Below are 24,156 nucleotides of genomic sequence, written 5' to 3' on the forward strand. Positions count from 1 at the left end.
GTGTTGAAAAGATTTGGCATGGGCCCTCAAATCCTCAAAGTTCTCCAGCTACACTATGAAGAGCATCTTGACTGGCTGCATCACTGCTTTGTATGGCAAGTGCACCGCCCTCCATCACATGGCGTTATAGAGGGTAGTGCGTACAGCCCAGTACATCACTGGGGCTGAGCTCCCTGCCATCCAGGACCTGTTGGACTCCAGCCACCCAAGCCATAAACTGTTCTCTCTGCTTCCGCACTACAAGCGATACCGGTCTATCAAGTCTGACAGCTTCTATTCCCAAGCCATAAGACTGCTAAATAGCTACACAAACTATCTGCATTGACCCGTCTATTTTAACTTTCTTTTCTATACACAATCACACACTCACTCTATGCACATTCTACACACTCCCTCACACTGACACTCCAACACACACACACACACTTTTCTCACACACACATCACATGCATAAACATTCATACTGACTCTACACACACGCACACACACTCGCGTACAATCATATCCTCTGCTGTTACTCTGTTTATCATATATCCTGATGCCAAGTCACCTTACCCCAATACATATCTAACCCTACCACTCCAGTATCCCTGTCACCTTACCCCTATACATATCTAACCCTACCACTCCAGTATCCCTGTCACCTTACCCCTATACATATCTAACCCTACCACTCCAGTATCCCTGTCACCTTACCCCTATACATATCTAACCCTACCACTCCAGTATCCCTGTCACCTTACCCCTCTACATATCTAACCCTACCACTCCAGTATCCCTGTCACCTTACCCCTATACATCTCTAACCCTACCACTCCAGTATCCCTGTCACCTTACCCCTATACATATCTACCCCTACCACTCCAGTATCCCTGTCACCTTACCCCTATACATATCTAACCCTACCACTCCAGTATCCCTGTCACCTTACCCCTATACATATCTAACCCTACCACTCCAGTATCCCTGTCACCTTACCCCTATACATATCTAACCCTACCACTCCAGTATCCCTGTCACCTTACCCCTATACATATCTACCTCCATCACTCCAGTATCCCTGTCACCTTACCCCTATACATATCTAACCCTACCACTCCAGTATCCCTGTCACCTTACCCCTATACATATCTAACCCTACCACTCCAGTATCCCTGTCACCTTACCCCTATACATATTTAACCCTACCACTCCAGTATCCCTGTCACCTTACCCCTATACATATCTAACCCTACCACTCCTGTATCCCTGCACATTGTGAATATGGCATTGGCACTGACTCTGGAACTGATCCTGTATATAAGTTACTTACTTTCTCGTGTTCTTATTTCAGTTTCTTGTTTTTGATTAACTTGACTTAAAAAATATATATAATTATATTAATTCTGCATTGTTGGGAAAGAGCAAGCAAGAAAGGCATTCCACTGTACTAGTGCACGTGACAATAAAAACTTGACACACACTGATGCACACACTAACCACACACAGACACACGCTTGCATACACAAACACACAGACACACAATGCCAACTCATGTATCCAATTAGAACAGTTGAAAGCCTTACTGTAGTTATTTGTTAGTTACTGGTGTATTTGGTGGTTGTGTTGTCCAGGCCTGGCGGTCGGACTGGACCCAGAGGGTTATGGGAACCCAGACTTCTGCTGGCTGTCCGTGTACGACACTCTGATCTGGAGCTTGGCAGGGCCCATCGCCATGGTGGTGTCTGTGAGTACACTCCACCTCATCAGATCTCTAATACAGTGTATTGTATGATATTTACAGTACCAGTCAAGTTTGTACACACCTACTCATTCAAGTTTTTTAAGTAATGTTTTACTATTTTCTACATTGTAGAATAATGCAAAGCTGTCATCAAGGCAAAGGGTGGCTACTTTTTTTTGGTTACTACATGATTCCATATGTGTCATTTCATAATTTTGATGTCTTCACTATTATTCTACAATGTAGAAAATTGTAAAAATAAAGAAAAACTCTGGAATGACTAGGTGTCTTAACTTTTGACTGGTACTGTATATACTAGAGTTGTATAATAGTATGCATTTATGTTATACAGTAATACATAGTTGAATTGTATTTTGTGTTTTCCAGATGAACATCTTCCTGTATATCCTGGCCTCCAGAGCATCCTGCTCCATGAGACACCACAGCTTTGAAAAGAAAGACCCCCCTATGTGAGTGTCCTGCCCGCCGCTGCCTGAATAAAAACAACACAAATTCTGTCATTAACACAGGCATGCTGTTGTACCCCAAAAGTACATGACTACAGCACTTTAGAGACCACAAGAGAGTGCATTGTGTCATTGAATGGAGAGTGAAGCTGCCAATTCACTAAACTGTGGTTGTTGGCTCATGATGGATTGCATAAAAGTGAAAAACATATTTCTATATCCTCTGAAAACTCACTTATCCTAATGTAACTTTTGTGATGTTCTCATCTTACGTGTGTCTTTCTGTCTGTCTGTGTCTAGCTCCGGGCTGAGGACGTCATGTGGGGTTCTCCTCCTGGTCACTGTCACATGTCTGTTAGCTATACTCTCAGTCAACAGTGACATGATCATCTTCCACTACTTGTTTGCTGGATTCAACTGTCTTCAAGTAAACACTGTTCTTTTGTTTCACTTAAACCAGGATTTAAAGACTATTAGTCACTGGTTTGACTGTCAGTATCTTTGCTCCATTGACATTATTTGGTCTGTCTATTCCAGGGTCCCTTCATCTTCTTCTTCCGCATTGTGTTCAACAAGGAGGCGAGGAACGCCATGCGCTACTGCTGCAGCCGCAAACGCCCGGATCACATGATCAAGTCCAAGCCCTCGGTAAATCTCTCGTACTGTATAGGGACGTCACCAGTCATCCAAGGCCTAGTACAGACATGCACAGCTGTAGGCCTCCATCGTGGCCTTTATGCTTGGACTTATATTACTAAGGACATTAACTAAAGCACCAAACAAATAAAACAGAATTTGATATGACTTACTACCTACTAACTTATACCTCTCCTATTTTCTTCCTCTCCTCCTCCTCCAGTCGTATAACTGTAACACCAGCTACATGGATGGCAGACTGTACCACCTGCCGTTTGGAGACTCCAGTGTCTCTCTGAACGACACCCTGCAGAGTGGCAAGAGCCAGCAGAGCTATGTCCCCTTTGTCCTCAGGTACGGTAAGCACAGAGGGACACAACAGGCCCCATTGACACATGCTGTTTAGGCCCTACTGCATCATTGTGTAGTAGAAAAAGTTTTATTTCCAGGTTAATTGAAAATGTGTGGGTTTTATGATGGTCATTGTTATGTACTGTAATACAGATAGAACACCCCTTTCAAAGCCACATACTAACTTATATTGAGGAGACCAGGGCTTTGTTTGTCCTGTTACAAGTCCTGTTGTGTTTTTCAGGGATGATGGTGGCCTGAATAATAGCCAAGTACACATCGCTCTGAACGAGCACGGCTCACTCTTCCATGAAACTAAAGAGCATTTAGATGGTAGGTCTCCCATTTTAATGTCATTAGGATCACTGTGACTGCCTTTAGCAGCTTTGGTGCATAGCTCAAACACAGAGAGGCATACAGAGTATTTATTTCATATGGTCAATGTATGTATTTCTCTACAACACTCATTGGTCATCATCTTAACTTGTGTGTGTGCAACAACAGATCACGACTCGGACTCGGACAGTGACCTGTCTTTGGAGGATGACCAGAGCGGATCGTACGCCTCCACACACTCCTCTGACAGCGAGGAGGAGGGGCCCTACCCACCAGATGAATGCTGGGAAAGCATGGCATCCAATGTGTCCAAGAGACCACACCCTCAGGGTATGACCTCGCATCTATAATACACCGAGTCACCAACTCTATACGACCCCACACCTATAATACCTCACTCTCAGTAGACCACACGCAGGTGGTATGTGAACACAGCTCCATGCAGTAACACTTGATAATACCGCTCACACACTTCTGCTTAAACAGTACACCACACCCAAACATCACACACAGACCAGACAAATCTTCAATAGAATACACCTACACTGTACACAGTTGTCTGGGTTTAAATGAATCCACTTCTGAGCAGAACATGAATGTTATGAATCTTACTTAAACATGTATAAATAACACCTGAATTACCTGATTCTGGTCCTGTAAAACAACAGTTTACACCACGATGTAATGCATCAAGCATTTAAGATGTAGTCTTAAAGTTGTCTGGGTGTTCGTCAGATAACAACCTGAGTAAGCTGTACTGGCCAGGGGAGTTTGTGACGACAGCTAGCAACAGTGAGGGCCTGGGGGGAGCAGAAAGGCTAAAGGTAGAGTCTCTGGGCAACCCTGAACTGGGCCAGACACGGGACCACCGAGGCATGCCAGACGACAGGCCAGGGGACAAGGCAGAGGGCTATGGGAAGGACCACGTGATGCTGCTGCCCAGTCTGCCCAACCTCAACGCACACCCACAGAAAGGTCAGCAACAAACCCAAACATCAACACTGCTGCAACATTCCACATGTTAGTTCCACTCTATATCGTTGTAGAGGTGGGATTTCCAGAACTTCAGAAATGTTTAGGATAGGATGTGTCTTTTCAAATGCAGGAATCCTGAAGAAGAAGCAGCTCTCCCCCATTGCGGAGAGAAATGGTATCAACCGCATCCATAACGAGCTGTCAGAGAATGCTCTTGGCCACGCCTCCTCCCAGGGCTCCTCTTCCAGTGAGAGCCGAGGGGGCGGGGCCAAGCCCAGCTTACCAGATCAGCTGAATGGTGTCGCCATGAGCATCAAGGCGGGGACAGTGGACGGTGACTCATCAGGATCAGAGTGAGTGTCATCACAACACAGAGCACCAAACATGACCCACGTCCAAACAGAATACACCGCTCTGTCTGAACACAAGCCAGTGCAGATCACAAACACAGCAACACATGCAGTACATCACAATGTCATAGAATCCAAAGCAACAGCTCTTAGATAAAGTTAAGATATTTCTTAGTACTTATGTATTGAAATGTTGCTTTGTGTTGTATACTGCATGTCATATTTTCTGCACACCAGTCTACCAGTTTGATGTGAAAGAAATGATGTCCCACTGAATGTGTCTTGCTGCTGTCTTCAGTGTGTGTCGTGCCCCCGTCACCATTGTGTGTAGTCTGTCCCCTGTTCTTCTTTGCCTATGTAGTGTTGATTTTAGCATGCTAGCTTGTTAAAAGTCCGATTACATAGAGTACCGGTCACATTCTCATCAATGAGCTCAGACGCCAATGTGGTAAGATGTCAAGCAACTCCCATGATCAGGTGATTTTATCATGTTGGGAACAAAATACTGTGTTTTCAAAATACTGTTAGTTCCATAAACAGAGGGACTTGGTAAAAGCTACTTTTGATGAGTTAATACACACTGTTTGGAACCATTATATAAACTGCTAGATACAAGTGTCTTTAATAGAAGCAAAATCATTTTATTATGACCACTGTCTACAGTGCAGAGTATTGTAGCTTACTAACCATCAATCTCTGTTCTCTCTCTCTCTCTCTCTCCCTCCAAAAAACATAGATTCCTATTCTTTAATTTTATTCACTGAAGCACTTGATCCTCATTTGAAATCAGGATCATTGTCTTCTTATTGATCGATCATTCAGTATCCTTCACCCCTTATATCCAAAATAATAATCCCATATAATTTGGTTATCACCTCTCACACTGTGTGTACGTACATGTGTGGGTGAATCATTCTCATTCATTGTTTTCTGTTCCTTCTGTTTTCCCCGTGTTGTGTAACGTTTGTCCCCCATCCACCCACCCTGTTTTCCCAGCAGCCACCGCAACCCCTCCATATGAGCCGGCTGACAGGGGGGGGGGGTGTGTCTTTGCAGGTCATAGAGCCTCGGCCCTCATCGCCATGCTTACTTTTCTCTGAGTAACAGGAGCTGATGTCTGAGACACAGAGCGTTGGACTGTCCTCACCTGGAGATCCATGGAGTACCCTCTCTTCTTCCCCAATTTTTTTGTCTGCATGTGTGAGAATGTGTGTGCGCGCGCATGCATGAATGTGTGTGAGAGTGCCAAAACCTCAGGAGTCTCTGCAAGGGCCCAGGCTCGAGCGCACTGATGGAATGAGTCTCTCTCTCTTTTTAAATCATTGTTTGTTTACATACTTGAAGCGATGCACTTTTTAAAATAATTTACTCTACCCGGCCAGATGTGCTGGTAGTCAACTGGAGCTGATTCAGTTTTTTTGTTTATTGTGGTTGTTTTTATGTTTCAAACTCCGGAGATTAAGAACAATGAAGTCCTCCTTTGGCTGTAAGATTTTAAAAGTTCAGGGAATTTCCTCAAGAAGCTTAACTAGTTTGTAATCTCAGAAAGGGTCACCTGTAGTTGTTTTGTTCAAGGATTTAGTTATTCTGAGGGCTGAGGTCAGTTTGAGTTTTGCTGTAGAGACAACTCATTTCTCCACTCCAGTCTCAGGAAGCTGCCAGCCTGAGCTGGTGGACAGGAAGAGTCAGTACAAAATGTCTTTAGACTGAACAGGTCTCTACAGAGGGATGAACAGCTCCACCCAAACCACTACACTGTGCTCTGCACTGGAGGAAAGGACTCCTGTTGAAGTGTGGCTGGAGAACAGTGAGGCCATGGGGCCACGCCCCGTAATGGAAGCACTCTAAACAGTTTCTCTCACTACTGAAGGATGTTTAAAGGCAACAGCGACTAGTCAGCTGTCATACACAGACACTAGAGGTGAGAATGTCTGCCTTTCTCCACCATTTCGCCTTCATTTTATTGCATTATCATTGGAGGAAAAGAGCCTGCGTGTCAAGAACTTTTGATATCTTTACTTTTGTAAATTGTTGGGAGCAAATTTTTGTATAAACTGAGAATGCTCCCATTTTTCAATGTTTTTGTCCAAGGGAAATGCTTTAATTTGAATCAGCGACTTTGTATTTTATAGATTAGATCATTCCATTGTTTTTGTGAAATATTTGCAAACTTGTGCTGTAATACTCTTTGACATGTTATCCAATTTTACTGTGGAGAGTTCTGTAAAAAGAAATACACTAATACTTCATCTTCAATTGAATCATGTTGCATAAACTCTACATTCCCACTTATAAAAAGCAGTTCAGACAATTTGATGTGTATGAAAGAAAACAACCTGTTATTTTTCTTACATGTTTTGCTGTGTACAACTTATCAGCGTTAAGTTCTTACCACTAATTGAATGTTAACACTAGTTCCTGAGAACTGTTTGCATTGGTGCTCTCTGAAAGCATTCATGATAGTGTCAAGGTTAATTTCTGCATTGCCAAAAGTTTTTTTTTACAACACTATGATAAAGGTTAACATTTGAATATCAGGCCTACAAATGAGTGCAACCTCCCATATTCATCACATTATCTGGTTCCTAGTGAATCAGTTTGTTTACTCAACTGAAGCATAACTGTTTGACAGTGTTTTTTCCCATTATCTGGATTGTACAAAGTTTGTCATAATTGGAGCACAAAGCAATCAACTGTTTAAAACCAAGACCTGTAGGTTACTGATGTGGCTTGTATTTTTCTGTGAAAGCGTTTGGTAAAGGAATTCACACATTCAATGAGTAAAACAGACAGATGTGGTATTGTTTTTGGTTCCGGGGAAATATGAGCATTCCATGGATGTCACATGAACATGTAGCCCAAGCATATTGTATTGAACTGTGTAGTAGAATGCTGAACTTCAACCAAAACACAGGGATCCTCTGAACACAATGTTAATTTTTTTTTTTTTTTTTTTTAATTGGTGTACTTTGAGGGGGAGGAATTGTGAAAATACTCAGTGGGCTGCAGCTCCCACCTAATGCGAGAGGGACACATTTACCTAAACTGTATTTGACATTGCTGAAAACAAAGTTTTATCCCCAAGCCATCATCCTCATCTGGGACCAGAGCACAAGTTGAGACTACACTTTAAGGTGGGCCTCTGCATTGTTCCCGGTCTTCACCCATTTGATACTTCAAGTCAAATATCAAAATTGACCTTAAAACAATTCCGTGAAGATGCTGACAACGCCATGTAAGAGTTAGGCGAAAATGGATTATTTTGTCAAAATCATTTATTAAAAAAAGTTGGAATTGCATAGATGCAGGAATACTCTTAACCAATTAATACAATCTAAAATTATATTTTTTTTACGTTTCATATCTAGTAACAATTCTATAACCAAGCAGCAATTAGCATGGAGGAAAGCATAGTGTACTATACAAACACACATTTGTCCGGTTTCAGTTCATCTTAAATAGTGTATATTTAACTCGTTTAAAGGAAGAGGAAAACTGTCTGTCACTTTATTGGTCATCTCCTCTTTTGGCCTTCCAGAAGCACACTGTCCTTTTTCCATAAATACAACAAAAATTACTTTTCTTTTGACCGTAATCCTTTGCAACAGTCGTGGTCCTCTTGGAGTGTGTCAGTTTGAGTCCTCCAGGCTGCTGCTTTTCTGATGCGAGCCACATTTACAAAGCCGTACCATGATGCTTTGCAGGCTGGGCTCTACGATGCCGAGCAGGGGCCTCTGGGAAGGGTCTCCATTCCAGCAGGCTTCCATCAGCTGCCAGCATTCCTCATCAAAGCCGGCCAACCTCTCGGGCCTCGCGCCTGAAAACATGGGCACAAATGAGGCCCTGGCAGCTCTCTAGCCCAATTCAGTCAACAGAAATCCAGACACACACACTAAGTCCTGGATAAAAGACAAGTGTTACAGCAAGCTGAAGTCTTGATCATATTCAGTTGAATTAGTATTATAGATGTGGGTTTGCTCGAGCTTGAATTCTACATTACCTTTTTTAACGTTATTCCACAACTGGTCCTTGCTGGAGCATTTCTCAAAGGACTCTGGGAGTTTGACAGAGCCAGTGCAGAGATACCAGAACAGGATTCCAAAGGCATAGACATCCACAGAATTATCATACTTTCCTGAAGAAATAGGTCAGACTTGTGGTTAAATCAAAGAGCCTAAAATGAGAGGTGGTCTATGATGCAATACTATGACTGAGTAGCAGGATATTTTACCTGTAAAGAGCTCAGGGGCCATGTGGATGGGGGTTCCTACGATGCTGCCGGACATCATGGCCTCTGGCTTACAGAAGCCCAGGTCTGTGATCTTGGCCCGGTTCTGCTTGTCCAACTGAGGGAGGGCCACAGGACCGGAACACATTAGGAACACTTGGCAAGATGTGTACAAGACGTGACATGTCAGGATCATAAATATTGGTTTCTCAAAGCATACACTTAAGGTCTTGCACATGCGGCTGGCGCTAAGGAGGCGCAAGTGTTAAACGGCACGTTAGTTTGCAATTTTAATCATGTAAAAACTGGTGCACTTGCATTTTACCTGTCTAACATCAGCTCACTTGCGCTGAGGTGGGAGTGGTGGACATATGAGGTGTGTCCTTAACACGTGACAATTTCATTCAGCGCTAATGGGAAGTTAGACCCACAAAAAGCAGGTCTTAACAGTAACTAAGTTGATAATAAAACTGATTTAGAGAACGGAAGCGCAGCCTAGCCAACCATGACGTGCAGTGCCCATGGAAAAGAGATACGCATTTTGTGCCGGTGAATCTCGTATTTAGAAACAAACGATTTTCCCCCACTCCGTTTAATTTTATTAAAAACCAAGCTTAGCCTACCCTCCCCTTAATCAAGGCTTGTTTAGCAGGTGCTTATTTTTAACCAGGCCATTAGCCTCTAAAGAAAGGGGGTTTAAATGGTCTACTGAGAGTGCTTTGAAATAGGTTTTTGCCCTCATGCTTTTTCACTATTAACACACAATTAATTTTGCTTGTTCTAGCATTCTATCCATCCCCATTTTCAAAGAGCACACCTCGTTCAATTACCAAAGACCTGTGCTCCAAACCTTCCTAGAATGCTATAGCAACAGCAGATTTGTTTTATAATCTGCCTCACACACAGGTAACGACACAATTGACAGGAGCCGAGTATTTTGTATAGACGAGCGAATGTTGTGTGTAAAGACATGTAGGCCTACGTGTGCACAGACTACACGTAACATAGTAAATCCGGGACAGTCAAATTAGTACGATACGTTTGGTACATAAGACAGATAGTATAACACAAATGTCTAACAACCCAAAGGTTAAACAACTTTAGCATTTAAACTAATTAGCAACTTTCCAACTACTTTTTAGCTACTTTGCAAAGACAACATTTTAGCTAACCCTTCCCCTAACACTTTAGCCTAACTTCTAAACTTAACCCTAGCCTAGCTAACGTTAGCTAGCAAATTTGTAACGTAATACAAATTGTAATTCGTAACACATCATACAAATTGGTTGATGGACATCCACAAATGAATAGGTACCATAAGAAACGTAACATATACTAAACATGGTGTCCAGGATTTACGTACAGAATAATGTGAAACTCTCGAGACCATGTTGCACCACACTGCAATGGAAAAGGAGATTCATGATATCATGCTTCTGACCCGATCCAATTTAGAAATAGTTGTTGGTTTAAAAAGCGGACGTTTGTTTAATTTGATTATAAAACAAGATCAAACTTAAAGAACATGGCTCAAATGCAATTAAATGTTGTCTGATATTTCTGGAGAAGTGGAAATATGATCTGTAAGATGGTTCCATGATGTTTTTAAAACATTACATTTGCTGTAAAATGGTGAGTGAGCAATCCCCCTTTCTATTTATATTGGATCTTTATCCAGCTTGCGTGATATGTTTGGATGTGCGCGAACTCACTAGCCGACTTTACTGATCACTGCTTTGAGGAAAAATGTACTTACTAATAAGACTGATATGTGGTTGTCCCACCTAGCAATCTTAAGATGAATGCACTAACTACATCGCTCTGGATAAGATCTCTGCTAAATTACTAAAATGTAAAATCCTTTTAAGTTGCCTTGTATGCATTATACACCCACGAGGAGCACTTATGGTGCCTGTAACTGTATTTAGTCACAGGCTATTTAAAACAAGTTTTGTTTTTATCAGAATTATACACCGTCTTTTCAGGCCTTAATAGCTTAGTGAATGTAATCTTGCTTAATGACTACGTTTGTCCAGACTGCAATTTACAGTATGCCTAGCCCCTAGATCAATGTGAATGCTCTAGCCATTTACAGTATGCCTAGCCCCTAGATCAGTGTGAATGCTCCAGCCATTTACAGTATGCCTAGCCCCTAGATCAATGTGAATGCTCTAGCCATTTACAGTATGCCTAGCCCCTAGATCAGTGTGAATGCTATAGCCTGTTTAACAATGTATTTCCATATTGAAGCAATGCAATTAGAGCATGTGGACTAGAGGTCGACCAATTATGATTTTTCAACGCCGATACCGATTATTGGAGGGCCAAAAAGCCAATACCGATTAAATCAGCCAATTTTTTTCTTTCTTTATTTGTAGAATATAATACATCAATAAAATAATGAAACATGTTCAATTTGGTTTAAATAATGCAAAAACAAAGTGTTGGAGAAGAAAGTAAAAGTGCAATATGTGCCATGTAAAAAAGCTAACGTTTAAGTTCCTTGCTCAGAACATGAGAACATATGAAAGCTGGTGGTTCCTTTTAACATGAGTCTTCAATATTCCCAGGTAAGAAGTTTTAGGTTGTAGTTATTATAGGACTATTTCTCTCTATACCATTTGTATTTCATATACCTTTGACTATTGGATGTTCTTATAGGCACTTTAGTATTGCCAGTGTAACAGTATAGCTTCCGTCCCTCTCCTCGCTCCTACCTTGGCTCGAACCAGGAACACATCGACAACAGCCACCCTCGAAGCAGCGTTACCCATGCAGAGCAAGGGGAACAACCACTCCAAGTCTCAGAGCGAGTGATGTTTGAAACGCTATTAGTGCGCACCCGGCTAACAAGCTAGCCATTTCACATCTGTTACACCAGCCTCATCTTGGGAGTTGATAGGCTTGAAGTCATAAACAGCGCAATGCATTGCGAAGGGCTGCTGGCAAAATGCACGAAAGTGCTGTTTTGAATGAATGCTTATGAGCCTGCTGCTGCCTACCATCGCTCAGTCAGACTGCTCTATCAAATCATAGACTTAATTATAACATAACACACAGAAATACGAGCCTTAGGTCATTAATATGGTCGAATCCGGAAACTATCATCTCGAAAACAAAACGTTATTCCTGTTACATTGCACAACCTTCAATGTTATGTCAAAATTCTGGCAAATTAGTTCTTAACGAGCCAGGCGGCCCAAACTGTTGCATATACCCTGACTGCGTGCAATGAACGCAAAATGACACAATTTCACCTGGTTAATATTGCCTGCTAACCTGGATTTCTTTTAGCTAAATATGCAGGTTTAAAAATATATGCTTCTGTGTATTGATTTTAAGAAAGGCATTGATGTTCATGGTTAGGTACAGTCGTGCAACAATTGTGCTTTTTTCGCAAATGCGCTTTTGTTAAATCATCCCCCGTTTGGCAAAGTCGGCTGTCTTTGTTAGGAAGAAATAGTCTCACAGTTCGCAACGAGCCAGGCGGCCCAAACTGCTGCATATACCCTGACTCTGTTTGCAAGAGAAGTGACACATTTTCCCTAGTTAAAAGAAATTCATGTTAGCAGGCAATATTAACTAAATATGCAGGTTTAAAAATATATACTTGTGTATTGATTTTAAGAAAGGCATTGATGTTTATGGTTGGAGCAACGTGTACCTAAGCGATTATATGCAACGCAGGACAGGCTAGATGAACTAGTAATATCATCAACCATGTGTAGTTAACTAGTGATTATGATTGATTGTTTGATTTTTATAAGATAAGTTTAATGCAAGCTAGCAACTTACCTTGGCTTCTTACTGCATTCGAGTAACAGGCAGGCTCATCATGGAGTGCAATGTAAAGCAGGTGGTTAGAGCGTTGGACTAGTTAACCGCAAGATTGAATCCCTGAGCTGACAAGGTAAAAATCTGTCGTTCTGCCCCTGAACAAGGCAGTTAACCCACCGTTCCTAGGCCGTCATTGAAAATAAGAATGTGTTCTTAACTGACTTGCCTAGTTAAATAAAGGTCTTAAAAAATAAAATACATTTAACAATTTTTTTTTTTACAAATCGGCGTCCAAAAATACCGATTTCCGATTGTTAGAAAAAACTGAATCGGCCCTAATTAATCGGCCATTCCGATTAATCGGTCGACCTCTAATGTGGACTGCAAAAATGTTCACCATATTTAACTAACTAGGCTATAATAGACTAACATTGGAATTGGAGTTGATGAGAACGCAATACATAAAAGACCGAAAACACACAATATGAAGCAACCACATATTTAGCCATGGAGCATGTTCTGAGGGGCCAAGCCTCGAAACACCTACAACTTGTTTATTCATTAAAACCCAGCTCTTTCGTTCCACCATCAAACATCATACTGTGTAGACAGGGAGGGGCTATTCTTACATAACCAAGCAAGCAGCACAGCCGGAATGTGAATGCTGAAATAATGAGGAATTCATTGGTGTGTGGTGCTGGAGAGTTTCTACTGTGGCCAGTCAGCCATGACCACAGTTGAACTCAGTTCAACATTAGAACTACGTCCAAAATTAAATCAATGGAAACAATTGAAATATGATTTGACAATGTGGTTAACACTAGTGTTACACATTCAGCATGATTGGAGAAAGCACCTTTAACCCTTACTCACTAGAACGTTCTTTAGTTTGATGTCTCGGTGTAGAAGCCCCTGACCATGCAGGAAGCGAATGCCTTCCACCACGTCCAGGGCGATCCGGAGTCTCTCCTTTAGTGATAAACCAGCCTGGGAGTGAGAGGAAAAGGTGAGACTGAGGCATGGGATCAGGCAGACCTTTGATAGAAGAGATATACTAGAGTACATGGTAGATATGCGAGTCTGCTGGTTACCTTCAAGCCTGTGTAGAGGTCTCTGTGAAGCCTCTCCATTATGAGCAGCACAGCAATGCTGGAGCCCCCACCGTACGTGTGGTCAATCACCGAGCCGTGGAGGTCCACCAGACGCTCATGTTTAGGGAGGGACCTACAGCCATACACAATAGAGAAGGTAGGAGAAATAAGGTCTTCAATCTTCATATTATCACATCCTACCCTCGTGTAAGTGGAAATGTGGTTTCCTAATCTTCTTACAGTGCTCACTAGCACACACCACAACTTTTCCTTTCCAGCTGCATGGTGTATGAAATTCTTCTGACAGCCACAGGGGGGCCGACCAGTCCCAGTTCCAACACTGAAATCTGGCCACATGAGAAGTTACTTCTCCATGACCTGCATTAGTGAGCTTTAAAGCAGCAATAACAAAGCAGTCTCACCGGCCTCAGTGTGGTACTAAGCTGAGGGATGAGGCTGGAGAAATAACCATCCATGATATCACCATGATATCAAAATTATAGTTTTAACCATGTTTTGAGGCCACATAGTGATTGGTTACATTTTCTTTGTTTAGAAACTGAGTAAAACATATGTTCTTCACAATAGGCTCTTAGTGGGTCAATTTCCACATTTCCTTTCTGCATTAACTGTTTTAAAGTCACCATTGGCCTCATGGTGAAATCCCTGAGCGGTTTCCTTCCTCTAAGGCAACTGAGTTAGGAAGGACGCCTGTATCTTTGTAGTGACTGGGTATATTGATTCACCATCCAAAGTGTAATTAATTACTTCATGTTCAAAGGGATATTCAATGTCTGCTTTTAAATTGTTTACCCATCTACCGTTAGGTGCCCTTCTTGGCGAGGAATTGGAAAACCTCCCTGGTCTGTGTATGAAAATCACTGCTCGACTGAGGAACCTTACAGATAATTGTATGTGTGGTGTACAGAGATGAGGTAGTCATTCAAAAATAATTCAAAAATTGTATTGCACAGAGTCCATGCAACTTATGTGACTTGTTAAGCACATTTCTACCCCTGAACAGATTTAAACTGGCCATAACAAAGGAGGAGCTGAATACTTAGAGTCAAGACATTTAAGTTTCTCCATTTGTAATTAATGTGTACAAATTTCAAAAAACGTAATTCCACTTCGGCATTACAAGGTATTGTGTATAGGCCAGTGACAAATCTCCCAATTTAATCCATTCAGGCTATAACACAAAAAATTAGCTCCTACCCCTGCACATCAAATCAGTACTGGTACTCTATGTATATAGCCATGTTATTTTTACTTGTTATTAAATGTGTATTTATTCCTTGTGTCACTTTCTATTTTGTTATTGTATATTTTTCAACTCTCCATTGTTGGAAAAGGACCCCTAGGTAAGCATTTCACTGTTAGTCTACATATTTTGTTTACAAAGCATGTGACAAATAAAATGTGATTTGCTATAGCATTTTAACAAAGTAAATATAGGCCTATTTGTCAAGCCTTCGCTACTAGGCCTACTCGCAGATGTGCATAGTATGCTTTGACCCTAATCAAATAGTATTTAAAAACTGCAAATAACAAAAAGGTAGGTAGCTAAGTTGTATACTTAAAATGCAGCATTTCTGCATGATGTGCTAAAATGTTGTGCAGTTGTTTCCCCTTTGCATGGTGTTTTGTTGCAGGTTCTCTTTTGGTTATTCATTGTCAAGCTTTAAAAACCAAAGCCAGACCAACATTTTAGTAGCCTAGGATTATGGCGTGTGTGCACTTTCCCTCCGCCGCATGCTATAAACGGGACTTATTCGAAAATGGATTAAATCTACATACAATACCCCATAATGACAAAGCAAAAACAGGTTGTATAAATTTTGACAAATGAATAAAAGTGAAATCACATTTACATAAGTATTCAGACCCTTTAAGCAGTACCTGTTGAACCACCTTTGGCTGTGAGTCCTCTTGGGTATGACGCTACAAGCTTGACAAACCTGTATTTGGGTAGTTTCTCCCATTCTTCTCTGCAGATCCTCTCAAGCTGGATGGGGAGCGTCGCTGCACAGCCATTTTCAGGTCTCTCCAGAGATGTTCGACCGGGTTCAAGTCCGAGCTCTGACTGGGCCACTCAAGGACATTCAGAGACTTGTCCCAAAGCCACTCCTGCATTGTCTTGGCTGTGTGCTTAGGGTGGTTGTCCTGTTGGAAGGTGAACCTTCGCCCCAGTTTGAGGTCCTGAGCAGGTTTAAATCAAGGATCTCTCGGTACTTTACTCCATTCATCTTTCCCTTGATCCGGACTAATTTCCCAGTCCCTGCCACTGAAAAACATCCCCACAGCATGATGCTGCCACCACCATGCTTCTCTGTAGGGATGGTGCCAGGTTTCCTCCAGACGTGACACTTGGCATTCAGGCCAAAGAGTTCAATCTTGGTTTCATCAGAACAGAAAATCTTGTTTCTCATGGTCTGAGAGTCCTTTAGGTGCCTTCTGGCAAACTCCAAGCGGGCTGTCATGTGCCTTTTACTGAGCAGTGGCTTCCATCTGGCCACTACCATAAAAGGCCTGATCGGTGGAATGCTGCAGAGATGGGAGAAACTTCCAGAAGGAAAACCATCTTCAGAGGCACTCTAGAGCTCTGTCAGTGACCATCAGGTTCTTGGTCACCTCCCTGACCAAGGCCCTTTCCCCCAATTGCTCAGGTTTGGGGGTTCCAAACTTCCTCCATTTAAGAATGATGGAGGCCACTGTGTTCTTGGGGACATTCAATGCTGCAGACTTTTTTGGTACCATTCCCAAGATCTGTACCTCGAAACAAGCCTGTCTGAGCTTTACGGACAATTCCTTCGACCTCATGGCTTGGTTTTTGCTCAGACATGCACTGTCAACTGTGGGACCTTATCTAAACAGGTGTGTGCATTTCCAAATCAATTGAATTTACCATAGGTGGACTCCAATCAAGTTTAAGAAACATCAAGGATGATCAATGGAAACAAGACGCACCGAGCTCAATTGCGAGTCTCATAGCAAAGGGTCTGAATACTTATGTAAATAAGGAATGTTTGTTTAATAAAAACATTTCTATAAAAAAATTAAATTAAAAAAATACTGTTCTCACTGTCATTATGGGGTATTGTGTGCAGATTGATTAGGATATATTTTTTTAATCAATTTTTAGAATAAGGCTGTAACGTAACAAAATGTGGAAAATGTCAAGGGGTCTGAATACTTTGAATGCCCAGTGTATAATTCATATGCCGTGTATTGCATTGCAGTGAATGGAGTAAGGAGTCACCAGCTCCGTATTAAACCCGGGTGGGGGCTCCCGAGTGGCGCAGCTGTCTAAGGCACTGCATCTCAGTGCACGAGGGATCACTGCAGTCCCTGGTTCGAATCCAGGCTGCATCACATCTGGCGCACAATTGGCCCAGCGTCGTTCAGGTTTGGCCGGGGTAGGCCGTCAATGTAAATAAGAATTTGTTCTTAACTGACTTGACTAGTTAAATAAAATAAACAAAAATTAAAAACACTGCTCAGCAAAATAGACACATTTTTTGTACTCTGAGTAAATCCAATTACGTATATTTGTATTTTATTTAAACTGCATATCTTAACATATAGCCTACACAACAGCTTTCAACAAACCAATATTGGTGTAAACTTTCCAAATAAAAGCTGGTATAAATACAATATAAAAAAGCCAAATTATCAATGTATATATTTTTTTAAAGATGGTCGCAATGCTGTAAAAAACAGAGTTTAACATGTCTTTGTAGGGGGGCACTTATTTTGAAAAAGACAATCTGCAATCGTGCTGCCAGCATAATATCCTGCCAGAAGAACGGTAATGGAGGTGTATGTGTAACAGCATACTTGGAGTGTTTAAAAGTGGGCGTTGCAAAAGAAGTGGGTGGATCAACAGCTGTGTGTGTGTGTGTAACATCAGTGGGTGGATCAACAGCTGTGTGTGTGTGTGTGTGTAACATCAGTGGGTGGATCAACAGCTGTGTGTGTGTGTGTGTGTGTGTGTAACATCAGTGGGTGGATCAACAGCTGTGTGTGTGTAACATCAGTAGGTGGATCAACAGCTGTGTGTGTGCGTAACATCAGTGGGTGGATCAACAGCTGTGTGTGTGCGTAACATCAGTGGGTGGATCAACAGCTGTGTGTGTGCGTAACATCAGTGGGTGGATCAACAGCTGTGTGTGTGCGTAACATCAGTGGGTGGATCAACAGCTGTGTGTGTGCGTAACATCAGTGGGTGGATCAACAGCTGTGTGTGTGTAACATCTTGCGCTCCATTATTGGTTAGACCGGCCATAGCCAGGTGCACCTCTGGTCAGCTTAATGTTTACATAGCAGGTTAAGAGAACTAACGTAGCAGGTTAGGATAATTCATGCGACAGGTTAGGAGAATGAGGTTACATTTAGGAAAAGGCCTAGGCTTAGCTAAAATGAGTCCGCCAAATTAGCTGATTCGCTTTCCATAAACCAACTTGTTGATCCTCCCACTTCTGTTGACACACCCACTTTCAGACACTCCATGTATGGAGTTACACATGACTCCAATGCACTGCCGTTTGGCACGCAGCACGTTGGCAGTGCTTGCTGGGACTTGTAGCGCAGGGCGCCACAGGCAGTATGGCAGCGGGCTAAAATTAATTGACAACCCATATCTATGGGGGAGTCCGAGCGGATCACTTTTGTCAAATGGTCATCATTGGTCACCTCCTTACAAATTGTCCAACTTGCACATACACGACAACTACATTAACCAAAAACCATGTGATCAAAGGTCATGAAGTACTGACTGAAAATTTCTGCAGCTGCTCTTCAACTTCATCACCTGCATTGTCGGAGGGTCTATTGTCAACCAATAATTAAGGTGTTTTTGTTTAATCCACCCAAACTTGACCAAAGACTTGACTGAAACAGGAACCAACTTTGCCACGATTCATGTATACAGTGGTTATGTACAATTAAATGTGATTTGAGTCTCTCTCACCAATTGATAGTACAATGTACACACATATGTACAGTTTGAGTGTGTGATATGGGGGTTGGAGACATATTTAATTCAATATTACGAAGAAAAACATTTAGAAACAATGCTATGTGGCACTGAGCCTGGATGTTGGAAAACCACATCCGTTTCCAACTTTCAGATGTCACGGATTCAACTCCCTTGACTTCACTCCTCAACTTTTGTCTAGTCGGTAGCATGCGCCTTACTACTCAAATGAGCCCATTGCGTGTCCTAGAGGGTGTGGAGATTTAACCAGTACATGAGCTATACAAAGACCTGTCACCACCAACAAAGAAGTTTAGTTGATGACAAATGAGTCGCACCACTTTGTTATTGGAGACTATTCTTCACTTGAGTAGAGACCAATTTCAATATAAAAAAATAAGTAAACTTTTTTTACTTTCTATTACTACCTTAGGTCTCAGTTTAAAAGGCATGCTAGGACAAACTATGGTTGAAACTACAAACTGAAAGGGTATGGCTGAAATCCATGGCCCAGGTGTGGCCATATATGACAAGTCAAAGCAGCAGGTCGTCTTTAAATCCTTCCCTCTCTGCTGGCTGGGCCGTCTCACCTGGTGTAGTGAAACTCTAGAGCCAGATCGTTCCAGTGCTTGTCGTCGGGCGGTACCACAGACTTCAGAGCGCAGGGGTAGCGTCCCCCCCAGCTGTCACACAGATAGACCACTCCATACTGACCCCGCCCCAGCTCTCGGCCAAGCTTGGGCTTGCCTGCCAAAGAGACATACAGAGATTGCTTTATTGTGATTGACCTGTGAGAGAGGACAACAATGGCAGAGTGTATACTATTAGACTTCTAACACATTTTAGTACGTTACAGCCTTATTCAAAAATTGTCAATCTACAGAAAATACCCCATAATGACAAAGCAAAAACATGTTAAGATATTTTTGCAAATGTATTAAAAATAAAACAAATACCTTATTTACATAACTATTCAGACCCCCGAAATTGAGATCAGCTGCATCCTGTTTCCATTGATCATCCTTGAGGTGTTTCTACAACATGATTGGAGTCCACCTGTGGTAAATTCAATTGATTGGACATGATTTGGAAAGGCACACACCTGTCTATATAAGGTCCCACAGTTGACTGCATGTCAGAGCAAAAACCAAGCCATGAGGTCGAAGGAATTGTCTGTAGAGCTCAGAGACAGGATTGTGTCTAGGCACAGATCTGGGGAAGGGTACCAAAACATTTCTGCAGCATTGAAGGTTCCCAAGAACACAGTGGCCTCCATCATTCTTAAATGAAATACGTTTGGAATCACCAAGACTCTTCCTAGAGCTGGCTGCCCGGCCAAACTGAGCAATCGGGGGAGAAGGGCCTTGGTCAGGGAGGTGACCAAGAACCCAATGGTCACTGACAGAGCTCCAGAGTTTCTGTGGAGACGGGAGAACCTTCCAGTAGGACAACCATCTCTGCAGCACTCCACCGATCAGGCCTTTATGGTAGAGTGGCCAGACAGCAGCCCCTCCTCACTAAAAAGGCACGACAGCCCGCTTGGAGTTTGCCAAAAGGCACCTAAAAGACTCTCAGACTATGAGAAACATGATTCTCTGGTCTGATGAAACCAAGATTGAACTCCTTGGCCTGAATGCCAAGCGTCACGTCTGGAGAAACCTGGCACCATCCCTACAGTGAAGCATGGTGGTGTCAGCATCATGCTGTGGGGATGTTTTTCAGTGGCAGGGATACTAGTCAGGATCAAGGGAAAGATGAACAGAGCAAAGTACAGAGAAATCCTTGATGAAAACCTGCTCCAGAGTGCTCAGGACCTTAGACTGGGGCAAAGGTCCACCTTCCAACAGGAAAACGACCCTAAGCACACAGCCAAGACAACGCAGGAGTGGCTTTGGGACAAGTCTCTGAATACTTATGTAAATGTGACAGTTTCTTATACATTTGCAAACATTTCTGAAAACTATTTTTCCCTTTCATTATGGGTAGTGTTTAATCAATTTTAGAATAAGGCTGTAACGTAAAATGTGGAAAAAGTCATGGGGTCAGAATACTTTCTGAATGCACTGTGTGTGTGATGTTATATACACGGTGTACAAAACATTAGGGACACCTTACTAGTATTGAATTGCACCCCGTTGCCCTCAGAACAGTCTCAATTCTTTGGGGCAAGGCCAATAAGGTGTCGAAAGTGTTCCACAAGGATTCTGGCCAATGTTGACTCCAATGCTTTCCACGGTTGTGTCAAGTTGGCTGGCTGGATGCCCTTTGGGTGCTGAACCATTCTTGATTACACACGGGAAACTGTTGAGTGTGAAAAACCCAGCAGCTAGTGGCAGGGGACTTTAATGCAGGAAAACACATCTGTTTTACCTAACTTCTACCAGCATGTTAAATGTGCAACCAGAGGGGGAAAAAATAAATAAATAAATAAAATTTAAAAAAACTCTAGACCACCTTTACTCCACACACAGAGACACGTACAAAGATCTCCCTCAATTCGGCAAATCTGACCATTATTCTATCCTGCTGACAAAAACTAAAGCAGGAAGCACCAGTGACTCCGTCAATAAGAAAGTGGTCAAAGCAGATGCTAAGCTACAGGACTGTTCTGCTTGCACAGACTGGAATATGTTCCGGGATTCTTCCGATGGCATTGAGGAGTACGCCACGTCAGTGACTGGCTTCTTCAAAAAGTGCATCGATGACATCGTCCCCACAGTGACTGTACGTACATACCCCAACCAGAAGCCATGGATTACAGGCAACATCCGCACTGAGCTAAAGGGTAGAGCTGCCGCTTTCAAGGAGCGGGAGTCTAACCCGGATGCTTATAAGAAATCCCGCAATGCCCTCTGACAAACCATCAAACAGGCAAAGCTTCAATACAGGACTAAGATCGAATCGAACTACACCGGCTCGTCGGATGTTGCATTGCTCGCAAAACTATTACAGACGACAAAGGGAAGCACAGCCACGTGCTGCCCAGTGACACGAGCCTACCAGATGAGCTAAATTACTTCTATGCTCGCTTCGAGGCAAGTAACACTCAAGCATAAATGAGAGCATCAGCTGTTCTGTACGACTGTGTGATCTCGCTCGCCGTAGCCGATGTCAGAAAGACCTTTAAACAGGTCAACAGAGCCAGAATGATTACCCGGATGTGTACTCCGAGCAACCAACTGGCAAGTGTCTTCACTGATATTTTCAAACTCTCCATGACCGAGTCTGTAATAACATGTATCAAGCAGACCCTAGTCCCGGTGCCCAAGAACACGAAGGTAACCTGCCTAAATGACGACCGACCCGTTTCACATCTGTAGCCATGAAGTGCTTTGAAAAGCTGGTTATGGTTCACATCAACACCATTATCCCAGAAACCCTAGACACATTCACTCCAATTTGCATACCGCCCCAACAGATCCACAGATGATGCAATCTCTATTGCATTCCACACTGCCCTTTTCACACCTGGACAAAAGGAACATCTATGTGAGAATGCTATTCATTGACTACAGCTCAGCGTTCAACACCATAGTGCCCTCAAAGCTCATCACTAAGCTAAGGACCCTGGGACTAAACACCTCCCTCTGCAACTGGATCCTGCACTTCCTGACGTGCCGCCACCAGGTGGTAAGGGTAGGTAACAACACATCCGCCACGCTGATCATCAACACGGGGGCCCCTCAGGGGTGCTTGCTCAGTCCCCTCCTGTACTCCCTGTTCACTAAAATCAAAGTGTATTGGTCACATACACATGGTTAGCATATGTTAATGCGAGTGTAGCGAAATGGTTGTACTTCTAGTTCCGACAGTGCAGTAATATCTAACAAGTAATCTAACAATTCCACAAAAACTACCTAATACATACAAATTTAAGTAAAGGGATGGAATAAGAATATGTACATATAAATATATGGATGAGCTATGACCGAGCGGCATAGGCAAGATGCAATAGATGGTATAGAATACAGTATACCTATGAGATGAGTAATGCAAGATATGTAAACATTATTAAAGTGGTGTTATTAAAATGACTAGTGATCCATTTATTAAAGTGGCCAATGATTTCGAGTCTGTATGTAGGCAGCCGCTTCTCTGTGGCAGTGTTGGCTGTTTAACAGTCTGATGGCCTTGAGATAGATGTTTTTCAGTCTCTTGGTCCCAGCTTTGATGCACCTGTCTATTGCATGGCCAGGCACAACTCCAACACCATCATTAAGTGTGCCGATGACAACAGTGGTAGGCCTGATCACCAACAATGACGAGACAGCCTATAGGGAGGTCAGAGACCTGGCCGTGTGGTGCCAGGACAACATCTCCCGCAACCTGATCAAGACAAAGGAGATGTCTACAGGAAAAGGAGGACCGAGCACGCCCCAATTCTCATCGACAGGGCTGTAGTGGAGCAGGTTAAGAGCTTCAAGTTCCTTGGCGTCTACATCAACAAACTAACATGGTCCAAGCACACCAAGACGGTCGTGAAGACTGCACGACAAAACCTATTCCCCCTCAGGAGACTGAAAAGATTTGGCATGGGTCCTCAGATCCTCAAAAAGGTTCTACAGCTGCACCATCGAGAGCATCCTGACTGGTTGCATCACTGCCTGGTATGGCAACTGTTCGGCCTCCGACTGCAAGGCACAACAGAGGGTAGTGCATACAGCCCAGTACATATCATTCCAAGATGGCGTAGCAGTCGGACGTCTGTTTTATCATTTTTTATACTTTAGAACCGGAACCCCCATCAGAAGCTAGCCAGCTAACTAGCTACTAGTCAGTTAGCCACTGCTAGCAGTCATCACCGTTAACTCTGACATCAGCCAGCCTCAGCCCAACAAATTCCTGCCAATCTGCACAGCACGATATCAACCCAGAGCATATCGGACTTCTTTTTCTCTACCACATCTCCGGATTCCTACTGTAAGCTCAAACTTTACACCGGATCTTCGCGGCTAGCTAGCTGCTATCCGAGCGGCTACTCCTGGCTAACGTCTCTGTCCCAAAGCAAGCAACAGTTAGCCTGGAGCTAGTCTCAAGCAAGGCCCATCTCCCGGCTAGCCGAAGACATCCATCAGACAATTCCTGGGCTTCAATACCTCTTTTGCCAATTGGCCAGGACCCTTTGCTGCCGGCACGGAGCCCCGCCGATCCATCACGACTGGTCTGCCAACGTAACCGTCCGAGGGGGTTTTAACAGGCTCTGCCGTTGTGACGTCCCCCTGAGGCCTATCTGCTAGCCCCGGC

General features: G+C 42.9%; 2 protein-coding genes across 6 annotated transcripts in view; one reads left to right on the forward strand and one right to left on the reverse strand.

Moving 5' to 3' along the window:
- The window catches only part of celsr2 (cadherin, EGF LAG seven-pass G-type receptor 2), an 80,498-nt gene extending 72,870 nt beyond the window's left edge, over positions 1-7,628 (forward strand). The window contains exons 25-34 of one of the 4 annotated variants that reach the window (XM_029775264.1): positions 1,614-1,726; positions 2,111-2,193; positions 2,491-2,617; positions 2,728-2,838; positions 3,050-3,180; positions 3,422-3,510; positions 3,682-3,843; positions 4,249-4,488; positions 4,619-4,841; positions 5,575-7,628. In XM_029775264.1, coding sequence (XP_029631124.1) covers positions 1,614-1,726; positions 2,111-2,193; positions 2,491-2,617; positions 2,728-2,838; positions 3,050-3,180; positions 3,422-3,510; positions 3,682-3,843; positions 4,249-4,488; positions 4,619-4,841; positions 5,575-5,602 — 1,307 coding nt within the window. In that variant the 3' untranslated portion in view covers positions 5,603-7,628. Of the gene's footprint in view, positions 1-1,613; positions 1,727-2,110; positions 2,194-2,490; positions 2,618-2,727; positions 2,839-3,049; positions 3,181-3,421; positions 3,511-3,681; positions 3,844-4,248; positions 4,489-4,618 lie in introns of all 4 variants that reach the window. The other 3 variants (XM_029775265.1, XM_029775266.1, XM_029775267.1) reach the window with 3 other exon arrangements.
- Positions 7,629-8,095: 467 nt separating this feature from the next.
- The window catches only part of dstyk (dual serine/threonine and tyrosine protein kinase), a 47,025-nt gene continuing 30,964 nt past the window's right edge, over positions 8,096-24,156 (reverse strand). For both annotated transcript variants that reach the window (XM_029775269.1, XM_029775268.1), the window contains 6 exons: positions 19,503-19,659; positions 13,935-14,067; positions 13,717-13,830; positions 9,070-9,184; positions 8,839-8,973; positions 8,096-8,655 (listed from right to left, as the gene is read on the reverse strand). In XM_029775269.1, coding sequence (XP_029631129.1) covers positions 8,468-8,655; positions 8,839-8,973; positions 9,070-9,184; positions 13,717-13,830; positions 13,935-14,067; positions 19,503-19,659 — 842 coding nt within the window. In that variant the 3' untranslated portion in view covers positions 8,096-8,467. The remainder of the gene's footprint in view (positions 8,656-8,838; positions 8,974-9,069; positions 9,185-13,716; positions 13,831-13,934; positions 14,068-19,502; positions 19,660-24,156) is intronic.

The sequence above is a fragment of the Salmo trutta genome, chromosome 14, assembly GCF_901001165.1.
Source record: "Salmo trutta chromosome 14, fSalTru1.1, whole genome shotgun sequence".
Lineage (NCBI taxonomy): Eukaryota > Metazoa > Chordata > Actinopteri > Salmoniformes > Salmonidae > Salmo > Salmo trutta.